A 12,439-nucleotide genomic window follows, 5' to 3' on the forward strand; every position below is an offset into this window, starting at 1 on the left:
TCTGTTCTCAGCTTCTTCTGTGGGAGTACTGTCACCCCAAAAGAAGTCCCCACCCACCACAATGCTTTTGCCAGCCTCACCAGCCAAAGCCCCTGAAACAGAGCCCATTGATGTTGCTGCTCATCTCCAGTTGTTGGGAGAGTCCCTCAGCCTCATTGGACACCGCCTGCAGGAGACAGAGGTAAGCACAGTACTCACTAGCAGGATTCCTGTGTCCTATGCCATTTAGATCCATTTGTTCATTTAGTGAACAGCTACTTTATGCAAAATTGTGCCAAGTACTTATGGTATAGTGAAAAGCTGTCTAAAGATTCAGAGTCTGACTATTGGCTCTCAGAGTTATATCATTATACCATTCTTTATAAACAGCACTAAGAGAAGTCAAGATACCCTGTAGCTGGGTTTTAGTCTTTAAAAGTTCAGTGGAAGAACTGGAGAGATGTCTCTGTAGTTAAGAACACTGGTTGCTCTTTTCAAAGACCAGGATTCAAATCCCAGCACCCACAAGTATCTCACAACTGCTTACAACTCTAGTTCTGGGAAATCTGGAGCCCTCTTCTGGCCTCCTTAGACACTGTATGCATGTGGTGCACAGACATACATATGGGTAAAACACCCATACATATAAAATAATTTCTTTTAAAAAATTAAGTGGAAGCCACACATGGCAGCACAGCCTAATAATCCCAGGATTTGGGAGGCTGAAGCAGGAGAATTGCTGCAAGTTCAAGATCATCCTAGACCACAGACTGAAATCCTGTCTCAAAAAAATGAGCCCAAGTGAATTAAAATGCAGTGGAAAAAATAGTGGACACCCTGGTACCTTCTGAGAGCTGGGATTGTTTTAATGCAGTTTCTGCAATTCTGAATGATCAGACAAGATTATACAGGGATAAGAAGAGTTCCCATCATGCTCTGAACATCCCAGCATTCAGGAGCCAGAAGCAGGAAGATAATAAGAAGTTATAGCATGAGAAAGAAAGGGTCCTGGGAAAAAGTTCACAGGGCTCGACCTTATACAAAGACCTACAGGCAGCTAAGGAATGCTGAGAGCAGAATAAATAATCTTCCCCAGGGAAGAGCACACCAATTGATTATCCAATACCAAATGGTCAGCCTGAAAGCATATATACAAGTAACATTGTACAGGCTGTGCAGGTTGTATTTATGTGTTTTGGAGAAAAATACACACATGACATCCACACATGTGTAACAACAATTAATGATAAAAGAGCAAAGAGGGGAATGTGGGAGGGTTTGGTGGAAGGAAAGGAAAGGGGGAAATGATGTAATTATATTACAATCCCAAAAGAATGAAAGGAGCTGTGCACTCACCTTTAATCCCAGAACTCAGGAGGCAGAGACATGCAGATTCCTGTGAATTTGAAGCCAGTCTGCTGTACACAGTGAGTTCCAGGACACCCAGAGCTACATAGAGAGACCTTGTCTCAAAAAATGAAAAAAGAGGAAGGGGCTGGAATAACAGCAGTGCAGAAATATAGAAGCTAATGACTAGTTTTTATGCAAATGTTAAATTATCATTCAAAGCTCCAGGAGTTGAATCTACATCTGAGTTCTTTGGGTAGTTTCTAAAAATTCAACAGGCAGTGAAAGAATGTGAGCCTTCTCATACATGCTCAAATACCCAAGTAGGTAAAAAAATATTTCCAATAAAATGTTGTTATCATTATTGAATTTTCACATTTAACTATTATATTTTCTAAAAAGTTGAGAGTAAAACGGTCTTAAGCACCATTCATTGTCCAAATTTTCCAAAATACTTACTTTTTGTTTGGAAATGTTTTCTTTTGTTTTCTAAGACAGGGTTTTTCTTTGTAACAGCCAAACTCTCCTGGTACTTACACTGTAAACCAGGCTGGCCTTGAACTTAGAGATCCACCTGTCTCTGCTTCCTGAGTGCTGGGATTAAAGGCGTGGGCCACCATCACCCACCTGGCAAATAATATTTTTGAGTTCTGTGAGATTATTCCAAGAATTTACAGAGTAGAAAAACCTAAACGTCTGTTGACTGTCTTAGGATGCTTACTACAATCTAATTGGAAGGTAATTTTATGTAATAAACAGTCAGAAACGTGCACACATGTGTGAAGAGCTGTTTTGAGAGTTTGTGCCTACACCACAGGCAACAGACACCCAGCTACATGCCCAAACCCACAGCTAGCACTTATTCCTGTGTACAGTGGTTGATCTGATATCATTCAGCATCAACGTGCTAAATACAGTTAGCTCACAGTCCACATAGGACTGAGCTTATATCATGCCATTCCAACAGCATGAATGCAGTTTAGAATTGGGGATTGAGGCTGAGTAGTGGGCATGCCTGTAACCCCAGAAATTGGGAGGCTAAGGCAGGAGGATAACAAATTTGAAGCCAGCCTGCACTACATAACATAACATTGTCTGCAAAAGAAACATCCAAAAAACCTCAGTAACTAGAGCCATGGAAAGGGGAACTGCAGATAAGGAATGGTTACCATAACCAGAAAGAGTTTATAGATTCTGTTGTTCGCTTATCATTTGTAACAGCCTTAATAAAAATATGATTCACATGCCAAAAGTTCACCTTTTACAGTGCAGGATTTACTGACAATACTCTTCAGAGTTTTGGGTCCTTCACTATCGCTAAAACATTATCATTACCCCAGAAAGAAACAAAGCCTGGGGCTGGAGAGATGGCTCAGCGGTTAAAAATACTGACTGCTCTTCTAGAGGTCCTGAGTTCCATTCCACCAACTATATGGGGGTTCACAACTATCCAAAATGAGATCTTATGCCCTCTTCTGGCCTTCAGGCATACATACAGTCAGAACACTATATATATAATATTTATTTTATGATAAATATAATATATGTATGTGATAAATAATTTTTTTTTTTTTTTTTTTTTGGTTTTTCGAGACAGGGTTTCTCTGTGGCTTTGGAGCCTGTCCTGGCACTAGCCCTGTAGACCAGGCTGGTCTCGAACTCACAGAGATCCACCTGCCTCTGCCTCCCGAGTGCTGGGATTAAAGGCGTGCGCCACCATCGCCCGGCTGATAAATAAATATTTTAAAAAGAAAAGAAACTCAAAGTCCATTAGCACTCATTTGGTTTCCCAAAGGTGTATGTGTGTGAGTGTAATTAAGATCCAAGTGTGCAGTGACCATGGAGGCCAAGAGGATTCCACTCCCCTGAAGCTGGAGCTAGAAGTGTTGTGAGCTACCATATGGATGCTGAGAACCCAAGTAACTATTAAAATAGTTAAAGTCCATATGTATGCCACCTGAAATTGCATACCACACTTTCAGGAGCATTGATTTATATCGTTCATTAGTGTAAGCATTGAATACCTGAGCCTTATCACAATTTTATACAACTCTTAATACAAAAAATAGTGCCTACCTGGCCTTCCCCTCCTCATGTTGCTCTCCTGTACTATTGTGACAGAAATAACAGTGTCACCTAGGCATTGGTGCTGCATAGAACTGTGGTTCTACTGAGTCAGCAAGATTGCTGTGGGGCCTAGAGGAATGGCTCGGTGGTTAAGAGCATTGACTGCTCTTCCATAGGATCTATGTTCAATTCCCAGCACCCACGTGGCACCTCACAATTTTCTGTAACTCCAAGATCTGACACCCTCACACAGACATACATATAGGCAAAACACCAATATGCTTAAAAGGAAAATAAATATAGTTTAAAAAAAAAAAAAACTTGAGTTCTGGGCCAGCCTGAGCTAAAAAGTGAGTCTCTGTCTCCAAAGGAGAGAAAGGAAACCTTGTGCTGGGTTATGGGAGTCAAAGGCCTGGTGAAAGAGGGTGGGGTGGATAGCTGGAGAGACGTGAACCAAAGACAGCAGGTGCCTGGTTCTTCCCCTTGGGTAGGGGGAGGAAGATGGAAGAAGGGCCATTGAGGCTTTAGGCTCCAGCCTATTTTAAGCAGACCTTTAGAAGAATCTTCCTACTTACTGTTGAGGTGGGAAGAGAAGGCAGGCATCCAAGCCAAATACATAGAAGTATTTGTAGTTTCCTATTCTAGGACTGCAGAGGGTTTTTAAGTAGGCTTTTTTTTTTTCAGGGTGGGGCTGGTAGTTTTTACTTGACCTTCTGAGAAAATTTGTTTTAGGTTGTGAGTGAAGAGACCAGCACTGAGGAGAGAAGGTACAGTAGCGATGTAGTAAAGCGACAGAAACTTAGCAGCTATTGATTGCATGGGAGAGAATTCCAGTAGCCTGTGGGTCCAGCCTCTCACAGATCCTCTGCTGACTACCCACAGTGCCTTTTGTTGCTGTGTTTTATCAGAAAGGTCGAAAAGAGGAACAAGACCTTACAAGAGTTGAACAGGAAGAGCAACTAAGGTGCAACTCAGTTGCCATCTGCTTTTCTTGCAGGGCATGGTAGCAGTGTCCGGCAGCTTGTCAGTGCTCCTGGATTCCATTATCTGTGCTCTTGGCCCTTTGGCATGCCTGACCACACAACTACCTGAATTGAATGGCTGTCCCAAACAGGTCTTGGTGAGTTTGTTGTTGTTTTCCTTAACTTTTTAAGACTGGGGCCTTTTGGAGCCAAAAACCCTCCTTAATGAGCACACCAGCACTGCCCCTGAGGCTTGGTGGCACGTGGCCCATCTGTCACATATCATTGTCCCTCAGAACCTGCCCTTTCCACAGCAGTACTTTAGAGAGAAGCAGTGTAGTCTAGGGGCTCCAACTCAAAAGGTAGCAGAGGGACTTCTTCCTGCCACTGGGTCCAAGGTGAGGCCTAAGCAAAGAAGCTCCTGGCACAGCTGACAGCAGCCGCCTAGCCCACTTTCCCTCTCTCCCTGCACATAACATGTCTCAGGGACCGCACTGAGGCGTGCTGCAATTGAGCCCTTTCTCCTTTTTGCAGTCAAACACGCTGGACAACATTGCATACATCATGCCTGGACTGTGACCTCCAAGATGCCTGGGACAAAAACCTGTCTACCCCTTTACTAGTTTATGTAAATATGACTGTTCCAGATCCTCCACTGATCTCTGGGTGTAGGTTTTAAATTTTTATATCTATATATACATATATATAATGTACAATATATACATAGGATTATAACTACTTTGCTTTTAATAATTTTATGAAATGGTAAGGATTCAGCTAAAAAGGACTTTGGCATGAATGTGGACTTGGGGTTATTTCTTGTGTGAAAAATATCTGCCTTAAAAATCAGTGTAATTTGGGGAATAGGGGCTTATTCTGGGTGCCATGTGTATCTCATTATAGACAGCTAAAATGTGATATTTTTTTTTCCAAGCTTGCTTGTACCTCCAGACCCATCACTGACCATTTGCCTTACCTGTTTTATAGTTGGAAATATAGTAAAGATTATGGGAGGATGCCAGCTGACTACAAACTGTTTGACTCAAAGTGACCCAGGAGAGTTGGAGATAGATGGCTTAGTTGGACTGATAGGGGACTCATTCCAATTCCTACTAAGCAGGTATCTGTGTCTCCAGTTTTATTGTAACTGTTGGTACTACAGTCATGTGATTCTTGGCAGCAGAGAAATACTTTGGAGAGGCCAAAACTGTTGGTACCACTTGTGGAACCTGCTTTGGCTGGCCAAGAAAGCATGATCTATAAAAATCAAAGCTGGTATCTTTCATTGGCAGCATTGGTTAACCACCAAATCCTGAGAGATCTACAGCTTCTTGGTTCAGCTCTGGTTCCCCTGGCAGGCAGATTGTGCTCTGCATCCCACACACATGTGGATCACAAAGGAGTCATCGGTTCTCAGTTGGTTATATCTGTATAACTGTGTGTGAGCATATATTTTAATTATGTGTATTTAACTATTTAGAATTTTTAGATTTTAATTTATCCTGTAAATTTCTGTATATATAATTTAATAACAAGCCTCCACCAGCAGTAGCATGTGGAGCACACAGACTTGTCATTTTTTCGTGTCTGCCTAAAAGCTCCAGGTCATCCATATGTTAAGGTGTTATGATTCAAAAAGGAGCTTCATGGCCCTCGATAATGTTAGGAAAGTGAAATAGGAATGTCACAGTTCCCAACTGCCCTTATTCCCAAAGCACCGGATCTGCTTCCCCATTAGAAGATAGTTGAGCACTCCGGGGTTGTTTGGAAACTTGGTGTGAGATGCCCTTCCAAAACCGTGCTGAGGTAGCCATGCTTTCTTCCTCTGGCCTACATGGAACAGGGCAGCATAACAGTAAACGCTTGGACCATGTAGCCAGCTGCCATCCTGTTTAGTTCCTTCCCATAGCCTCGCTCTGCTTCACAGCTGAGAGTCTCACAGGTGTTCTGGATGTTCGGTCCCTTTCTCGGCTCAGAACAGTTTTGAGATTTAATCTGGCAAGTAGAGAAAGAAACAGGAATATGCAGGAACTGAAATCAAGAAGAACAGAAATTTAAATTTGAGTTAACAGGTAAGAATCTCATTTGAACCTGCAGAAGTTTCCTTTGAGAAATGGTGTGAAGGAGAGGCCAAGAAGACACATGGTCCAGGATGCAGCCAGTCAGTCCTCCATTGTCACTGCTACAGACAGCAATGAACTGGTGAGAACCGGCCTTTGCGTGTTTGTTTTCCTCCGGAGCCTAGCCCTACTGTATTTGTTATTAAAGATTTGTACACATTTGTATAATAATCTGTAACTTGTGGTATTTAGTACTATTAGAGGAAAAACTTTGGATTCAGGCCCTCTTGCTGTTTTTATATCATTGTTTTATTTTGTTTTTTAAATAAATCCTAGTGGTTTGATGCAAATCATATATATGTATAAAGAAACAAAATTTTGTACTTATATTAAAGATCTCATTTTTAATATTTGTAGTCCAGTCTTAGCTGTCTTTTCCCTAATTGGGTTAATTATAGTTGCTATAAAATTGTAAAACATGTCATTCACTCTATTCTACCGTAATTTTTTTAAAAAAATTGAATGGGGACTGGAGAGATGGTTCAGCAGTTAAGAATACTTCCTGTTCTTTTTTTTTTTTAATATTTATTTATTTATTATGTATACAATATTCTTTCTATGTGTCTGCCTTCAGTCCAGAAGAGGGCACCAGACCTCATTACAGATGGTTGCGAGCCACCATGTGGTTGCCAGGAATTGAACTCAGGACCTTTGGAAGAGCAGGCAATGCTCTTAACCACTGAGCCATCTCTCCAGCCCTTCCTGTTCTTGCAAAGGACCCAAATTGGATCCCAGCTCCAGAGTATCAGGCACCCTCTATAGCCTCTTTAGGCACTAGCACACAAGTACATATACCCACACAGAGATACCACCATATACATAATTAAAATTAAAGAATTTTAAACCAAAACCTGAAATAGAGGTCAAGTCTTCATATTCCTACCTATTATGGGTCTCGGGGTCCCAAATATCACTTCCATATTGTAAAACTAGAGAATCTGATCATTGTGGCTCTGATGCTTGGCAAATAAAACCATGTACATTATGGTATTGGCCTAAATTAAGTATCATCAGTCTTTTGTAAGGGTTACATGAAAATCCTGTGCTGGAAACATACAGTTTATGGTTTCAGGAGCTTCCAGAGTCTTGTCTGTTTTTTGTTTGCTTGTTTGTTTTTTTTTTTAAATCACCTCCCTGTCTCTGAGTCTAAAGCCTGCCTGCCTAAAGTGAATGTTTGGTAATATTATGAGCATTGAATATATGGAAATTTGACCTTTCATGGTTAAAAAAAGTTTGTGGAAATTCAAGATGTTAAAAATTCTAAGTAGCAAAATAAAACTAATATTAAAGGCATGAGCCCAGCATTGCCAAAAAATGGATGAAGCTGGACCAAGGTGGTGTACGCCTTAATAATGGCACTCAGGAGGCAGGATTGACTCCAAAGAAACGGGGGTGGTGGGGGGGGGCACGGACGGGAGGGGGATGAGGAGTGAGATGATTCACGGATGCTGACACACACACAGTAAAAAGTAATGTAATTTTTTTTTTTTTGGTTTTTTTTCGAGACAGGAAAAGTAATGTAATTTAAAACTTGTTTTATAAGGATACATCAAGGAAGAAATAACACCGGCATGTTATTGATTTTAATGCTCTCGAAGCATTGTGAATATTGTCCCCGTTTACAATGTAGGGGAACAAATGCAGAAAAAGCACTTTTCCCATTTGCCAAGTAAGAACAGAGGCCGGTGAGGTGGTTTGTAGACCAAGTTCATTCTCTGTCTCAAAGAAGCACAAACTCAGGCACTTGCCTTCTCTTGGGTACACACAGGGCGGCTCTTGGAGCAGGGAGACACGATAGGAGCCTGAGCTTCGGCCTTTGTAACCTGACCCAAGTATTTCCCTGGCTAGAGACCCAGTAGCCAGATGTGAAGGCTTCCAGGTTCCACCGCAGAGAGCCGAAGCCTTCCAGGGGCGTGGCTTAGAGGGCGGGGCCTCGTGGCTGTGCTCCAGAGCCCCCGCCCTGCGGGTCGGCCAGCGGGTCACGTGACGGGTCGGCGGCGCCGGCGGTTGCTGTCACCTGATTCTGGGAGCTGGTGGCAGCCGTAGCCGCGGCAATGGACTTTCTCCTGGGAAACCCGTTCAGCTCTCCGGTGGGACAGCGCATCGGTGAGTCCCGGGAGCCGCGCGCAGTCCCGCCCCTGTGTGCCGTTCTGGCCTCGGCCCTGGGACCTGTCGGAGTCCCCAGTCAGGGCTGGAAGGAGGGCGGCGAGGCTGGCGCGGCGCTCTTGGCTCCGCCTCCTATGTTTCACCTGATTGACAAGATCACGGGCCAATCGTAAGGCCCGTATGGGGATTGATGCTGGGGGTGACCAGTAGGTAGGAGGAGAAGGCGGGTCCAGGAGGATGTGCCTCAGCCAATGCGTGTGTGCTGGGGTCCAGAGTAGAGGGAGAAAGTTTGGGTTAAAGGGACTGCTGTGGTGAGCAGGCGTTGGGCCGCGCTGCCGCCGGGCTCGCGCAAGCTGAGGGCCTCTCCCTGGTTGACCGCGCTCAGGTCATTCGCCGCGTCGCCGGCCCCTCACGTTCCGGCACGTCGAGGTGTCTGGGCTCGACCGCGCCTCTGTCCTCGCTGTCGGGAGACTTGTGTGACGTCGCCCCAGTGGTGTTCCTCGCCTGTAGTAAAGGGACGGTGGCCCGGCCTTCCTCGACTTGTTTGATCATTAAATACATTAATAAGCGCGAGGCACTGAGGATGCTGCTGACACATGACTGACGCTTGTCATTGCCACTATGATACCACCTCGTGCGGCTGAAGCCCGTCGGAAGGTGCCGACTTCCAGCACTTACTCTCGGGGGGAGGGCAGGCAGCGACGTTTCCCCTGAGATGGGTGGTCTGGATGTGAACACACACACACACACACACACACACACACACACACACACACACACACTTCTTGCCTGCAGGATCCCGACAGCATTGTGAAATTTTGGTGGCGTTTCGCCTTGAGTCCAGACTGGGAAGACTGGATCTTTTAGTTAAAACATTCTTTGCATTCTTCCTGCCTTGGCAGCCGAGGCTTCCCCGAAGTCGTTAGCTCAGCTCTGTGTTGTAACCACCACTGCGGCAATTAGTGGCTCTTTTGAGGTTCTCGTCAGTTCTCTGCAGGAGACTGCTAGTGTCCGAAACCCAGGTGCTTCACAAAAGCCCCATCGTGAGTCCTGGAAAGAGAAGGCAGCCCTCTTCACAGCAAATTAGTCTGGTCTGAAAAGCCAGCCACAAAGTCCTGAGACTTTCTGGAGAAGCTTATTTGGGCTCAGTATGCTTAAAGTTGTTCAGAACTCAACATCTCTTCCTGCCCCGAAAGATTGCCTTCCTTGGGGAAGAAATACTTCTGGACAGGCAGAATGCTGCTACATCAGTACCTCAGTGCACTGACTAAATAAATATCGCTGCTGGGCTCTCTCTGCCTTGGGGTTCATGTCAGAATAGCCTGGACCCAACCGAGATTCAGGTTGGCAGCTGTGGGATTACCAGTAGTGCTTTTTTGCAGTTGGCTGGGAGAGCACGAATTTTAGAACCTCCCACCAGAAGCAGTGGCTCACACCTGTAATCCTAGCACTTGGGAAACTAAGACAGGAAGATTGCCACCAAATCCCAGGCTATCTGGACTAGTTTCAGGGCAGTATGAGCTTCAGAGTAAGACCCTGTATCAAAACAAAACTACTAATCTGCACAGTCCTGTTACTGAGGGGAGGAACTGAGTTCTAAAAAGGGAAAATGGTGATGACTGAGACCCAAAAGTCCAGTGAATTGATAACACGACTGAAACAGACCTTCTGGGTCTACTGAAGAGGCTGTAAAAGCCGGGTGTGGTGGAGCAGGCCTGTAATCCCAGCACTCAGGAGGCTGAAGCAGGAATATTTTGAGTTCAAGTTCAGCCTGGACTACATAGAGTACCCTACTTTGAATAGCAATATCAGTGTGCTGTACTCATCCATATGTAGACAGACGTACTGGAGATTGAAAGTGTGTGTGTGTGTGTGTGTGTGTGTGTGTGTCTGTCTGTCTGTCTGTCTGTCTGTCTGTCTGTCTGAGACAGTCTCAGTATTGCCCAGGTTGGCCTGTAACTTATGGACTTAAGCAGTCCTCCCCCACCAGCTTACAAGTATTAAAGACCTTGCACCTGTACAGTGGGCCTGGCTGGCCGTAATGATCGGCAGCCAGGTGTTAGCTGCTGTAATTCCTGTAATTCCTGTAATTATTCCTGTAATCTAGGCACCTCCTTGCTACAGGAGTAAAACGGTGTCTTCTAGGGTCTGACCTCATGCCCTGAAAGGAGAGTCTTGTATGGTCAGCATAAGAGGACGGCGTCACTAAATGGTGCTAATCAGGACCTTACTGGCCTCACAAATCACAGACACTTGATGTTTGCTGGTCTGTTTCTGTGTGAGCTGGGCTCATCCCTTAGAGCACGGGCACCATCACCTCCTCCCCGAGGCCTTTCCTAACTCCTGCTCCAATCTCTGCTCTTTTTTTCCTCTTGTCCCTGTGCTTCCCAGAGGCACAACACAGCTCTCACCTCAAGGGAAATCAGAGATAGTTTATCCTTGAGCCAAATATGAATTGCTGTGACCCAGGAACACAGATTCATGTCACCCCAAATAACATGTTCCAATGTGGGAAATGGTTTCGTGATTTTTTTTTTTTTTTTTTTTGTCACTGCAGAACAAAGCAAGCCAGAAATCAGGTAACTAAGTTCCCTCAAGCACAGAAATCTATGCTGCACGTCTCAGGTACTAGCTGATGACTCTTGGGTTGGTGGACAGAGTTTTTTTATTAATTGGTCTCAAGATCTGCAACATTTCCACTCTCCACAACCACAGAGTTGTAGACATTCAGCCTGTGGAGCTTTTCTGGGAGCTTTGGTTTGTAAACTTAAACTCTCTTGCTTGAGAGTGGTTGTAAGAAAGCCAGTTCTGCAGAGTGCCTGCACAGTGAGAGGGTGTGAGGAGCATCAGCTCCTGCTGCCTTACTGTAATTTACTGTTTCCACTTCCACCATACTGATGCACCACTATCCCTGCAAGTCTGCCCTCAAGCTGGGCTTGACTTGAGGTCAGGAGCTATCTATCCCTTCCTTTCCTACTGCCTCAGCACCTAGCAGAAAGTGAATGGGTGAATGAAAGAAAAAGAAAAGAAAAAAAAAAGGACATGACTGCTCCTAAGCATGGTGGAGGAGAAAGTTTATTGTAGATTAAAGGGAGAACATAGCCAGTGAGCCAGGCTATTTGAGGAGAGAGGGAGGGGACACACACCCACACAGGTTAGAGCTGTCCTTGGCTTTCCAAAGCCTACCCCATGGGCCTGTAGACAGGAATCAGAAGTGAATGATCAGCATCAGGGCTCTTGAGTTTCCTTTGGAGCAGATGGGCTAGAAACCCACAGGCTAGGCCGTGTTGTAGTCATTGGGCTGGGTTAGAAGAGATGGTTTCATTCTCTGTCTACTGCTGACTAGTACAGTCCTATCTCTCCTATCCCCGTCTGTGATGAAACACAAAGGAGCCCCCAGTACAAGGCACAGAGGGGCAGGGTGGTGTTACAATAGGAAGTCAGAGATGAGCCAGCTATCTTGTTTATAATGAGCTCCCCTGCCCACTGTTTCTCTGTGGTTTTGGAGCCTGTCCTGGAACTAGCTCTTGTAGACCAGGCTGGTCTCGAACTCACAGAGATCCGCCTGCCTCTGCCTCCCAAGTGCTGGGATTAAAGGCGTGCGCCACCACCGCCTGGCTCCCGGCCCACTCTTGATGAAAAAGGACTCTTGGTGTACTAGACCAGGCTTACTCCGCAAATGACCACATAGCCAATCCTCAAGGCTTAGGAAGGCCATATGGTCTCTGTTAAAAACCTAAACAAGGCTCTTATTGCCTAAGAGTAGCCAGAGATAATAGGTAAATGAATGGGCGTGGCCATCTCCAATAAAACTAAATGGGCCACGGAATTTGAGTTCCTGTCATTTCCATGTACCAT

General features: G+C 44.9%; 2 protein-coding genes across 2 annotated transcripts in view; both read left to right on the forward strand.

Moving 5' to 3' along the window:
* The window catches only part of Hmgxb4 (HMG-box containing 4), a 28,713-nt gene extending 21,958 nt beyond the window's left edge, over positions 1-6,755 (forward strand). Inside the window, exons 4-6 of the mRNA XM_026777306.1 lie at positions 3-181; positions 4,391-4,513; positions 4,890-6,755. Of these exons, the coding sequence (XP_026633107.1) occupies positions 3-181; positions 4,391-4,513; positions 4,890-4,934 (347 nt within the window). The 3' untranslated portion in view covers positions 4,935-6,755. The remainder of the gene's footprint in view (positions 1-2; positions 182-4,390; positions 4,514-4,889) is intronic.
* Positions 6,756-8,458: 1,703 nt separating this feature from the next.
* Positions 8,459-12,439, forward strand: part of Tom1 (target of myb1 membrane trafficking protein) — a 32,319-nt gene continuing 28,338 nt past the window's right edge. Inside the window, exon 1 of the mRNA XM_005345366.2 lies at positions 8,459-8,581. Within this exon, the coding sequence (XP_005345423.1) occupies positions 8,530-8,581 (52 nt within the window). The 5' untranslated portion in view covers positions 8,459-8,529. The remainder of the gene's footprint in view (positions 8,582-12,439) is intronic.

This window comes from Microtus ochrogaster, chromosome 4 (genome assembly GCF_000317375.1).
Source record: "Microtus ochrogaster isolate Prairie Vole_2 chromosome 4, MicOch1.0, whole genome shotgun sequence".
Lineage (NCBI taxonomy): Eukaryota > Metazoa > Chordata > Mammalia > Rodentia > Cricetidae > Microtus > Microtus ochrogaster.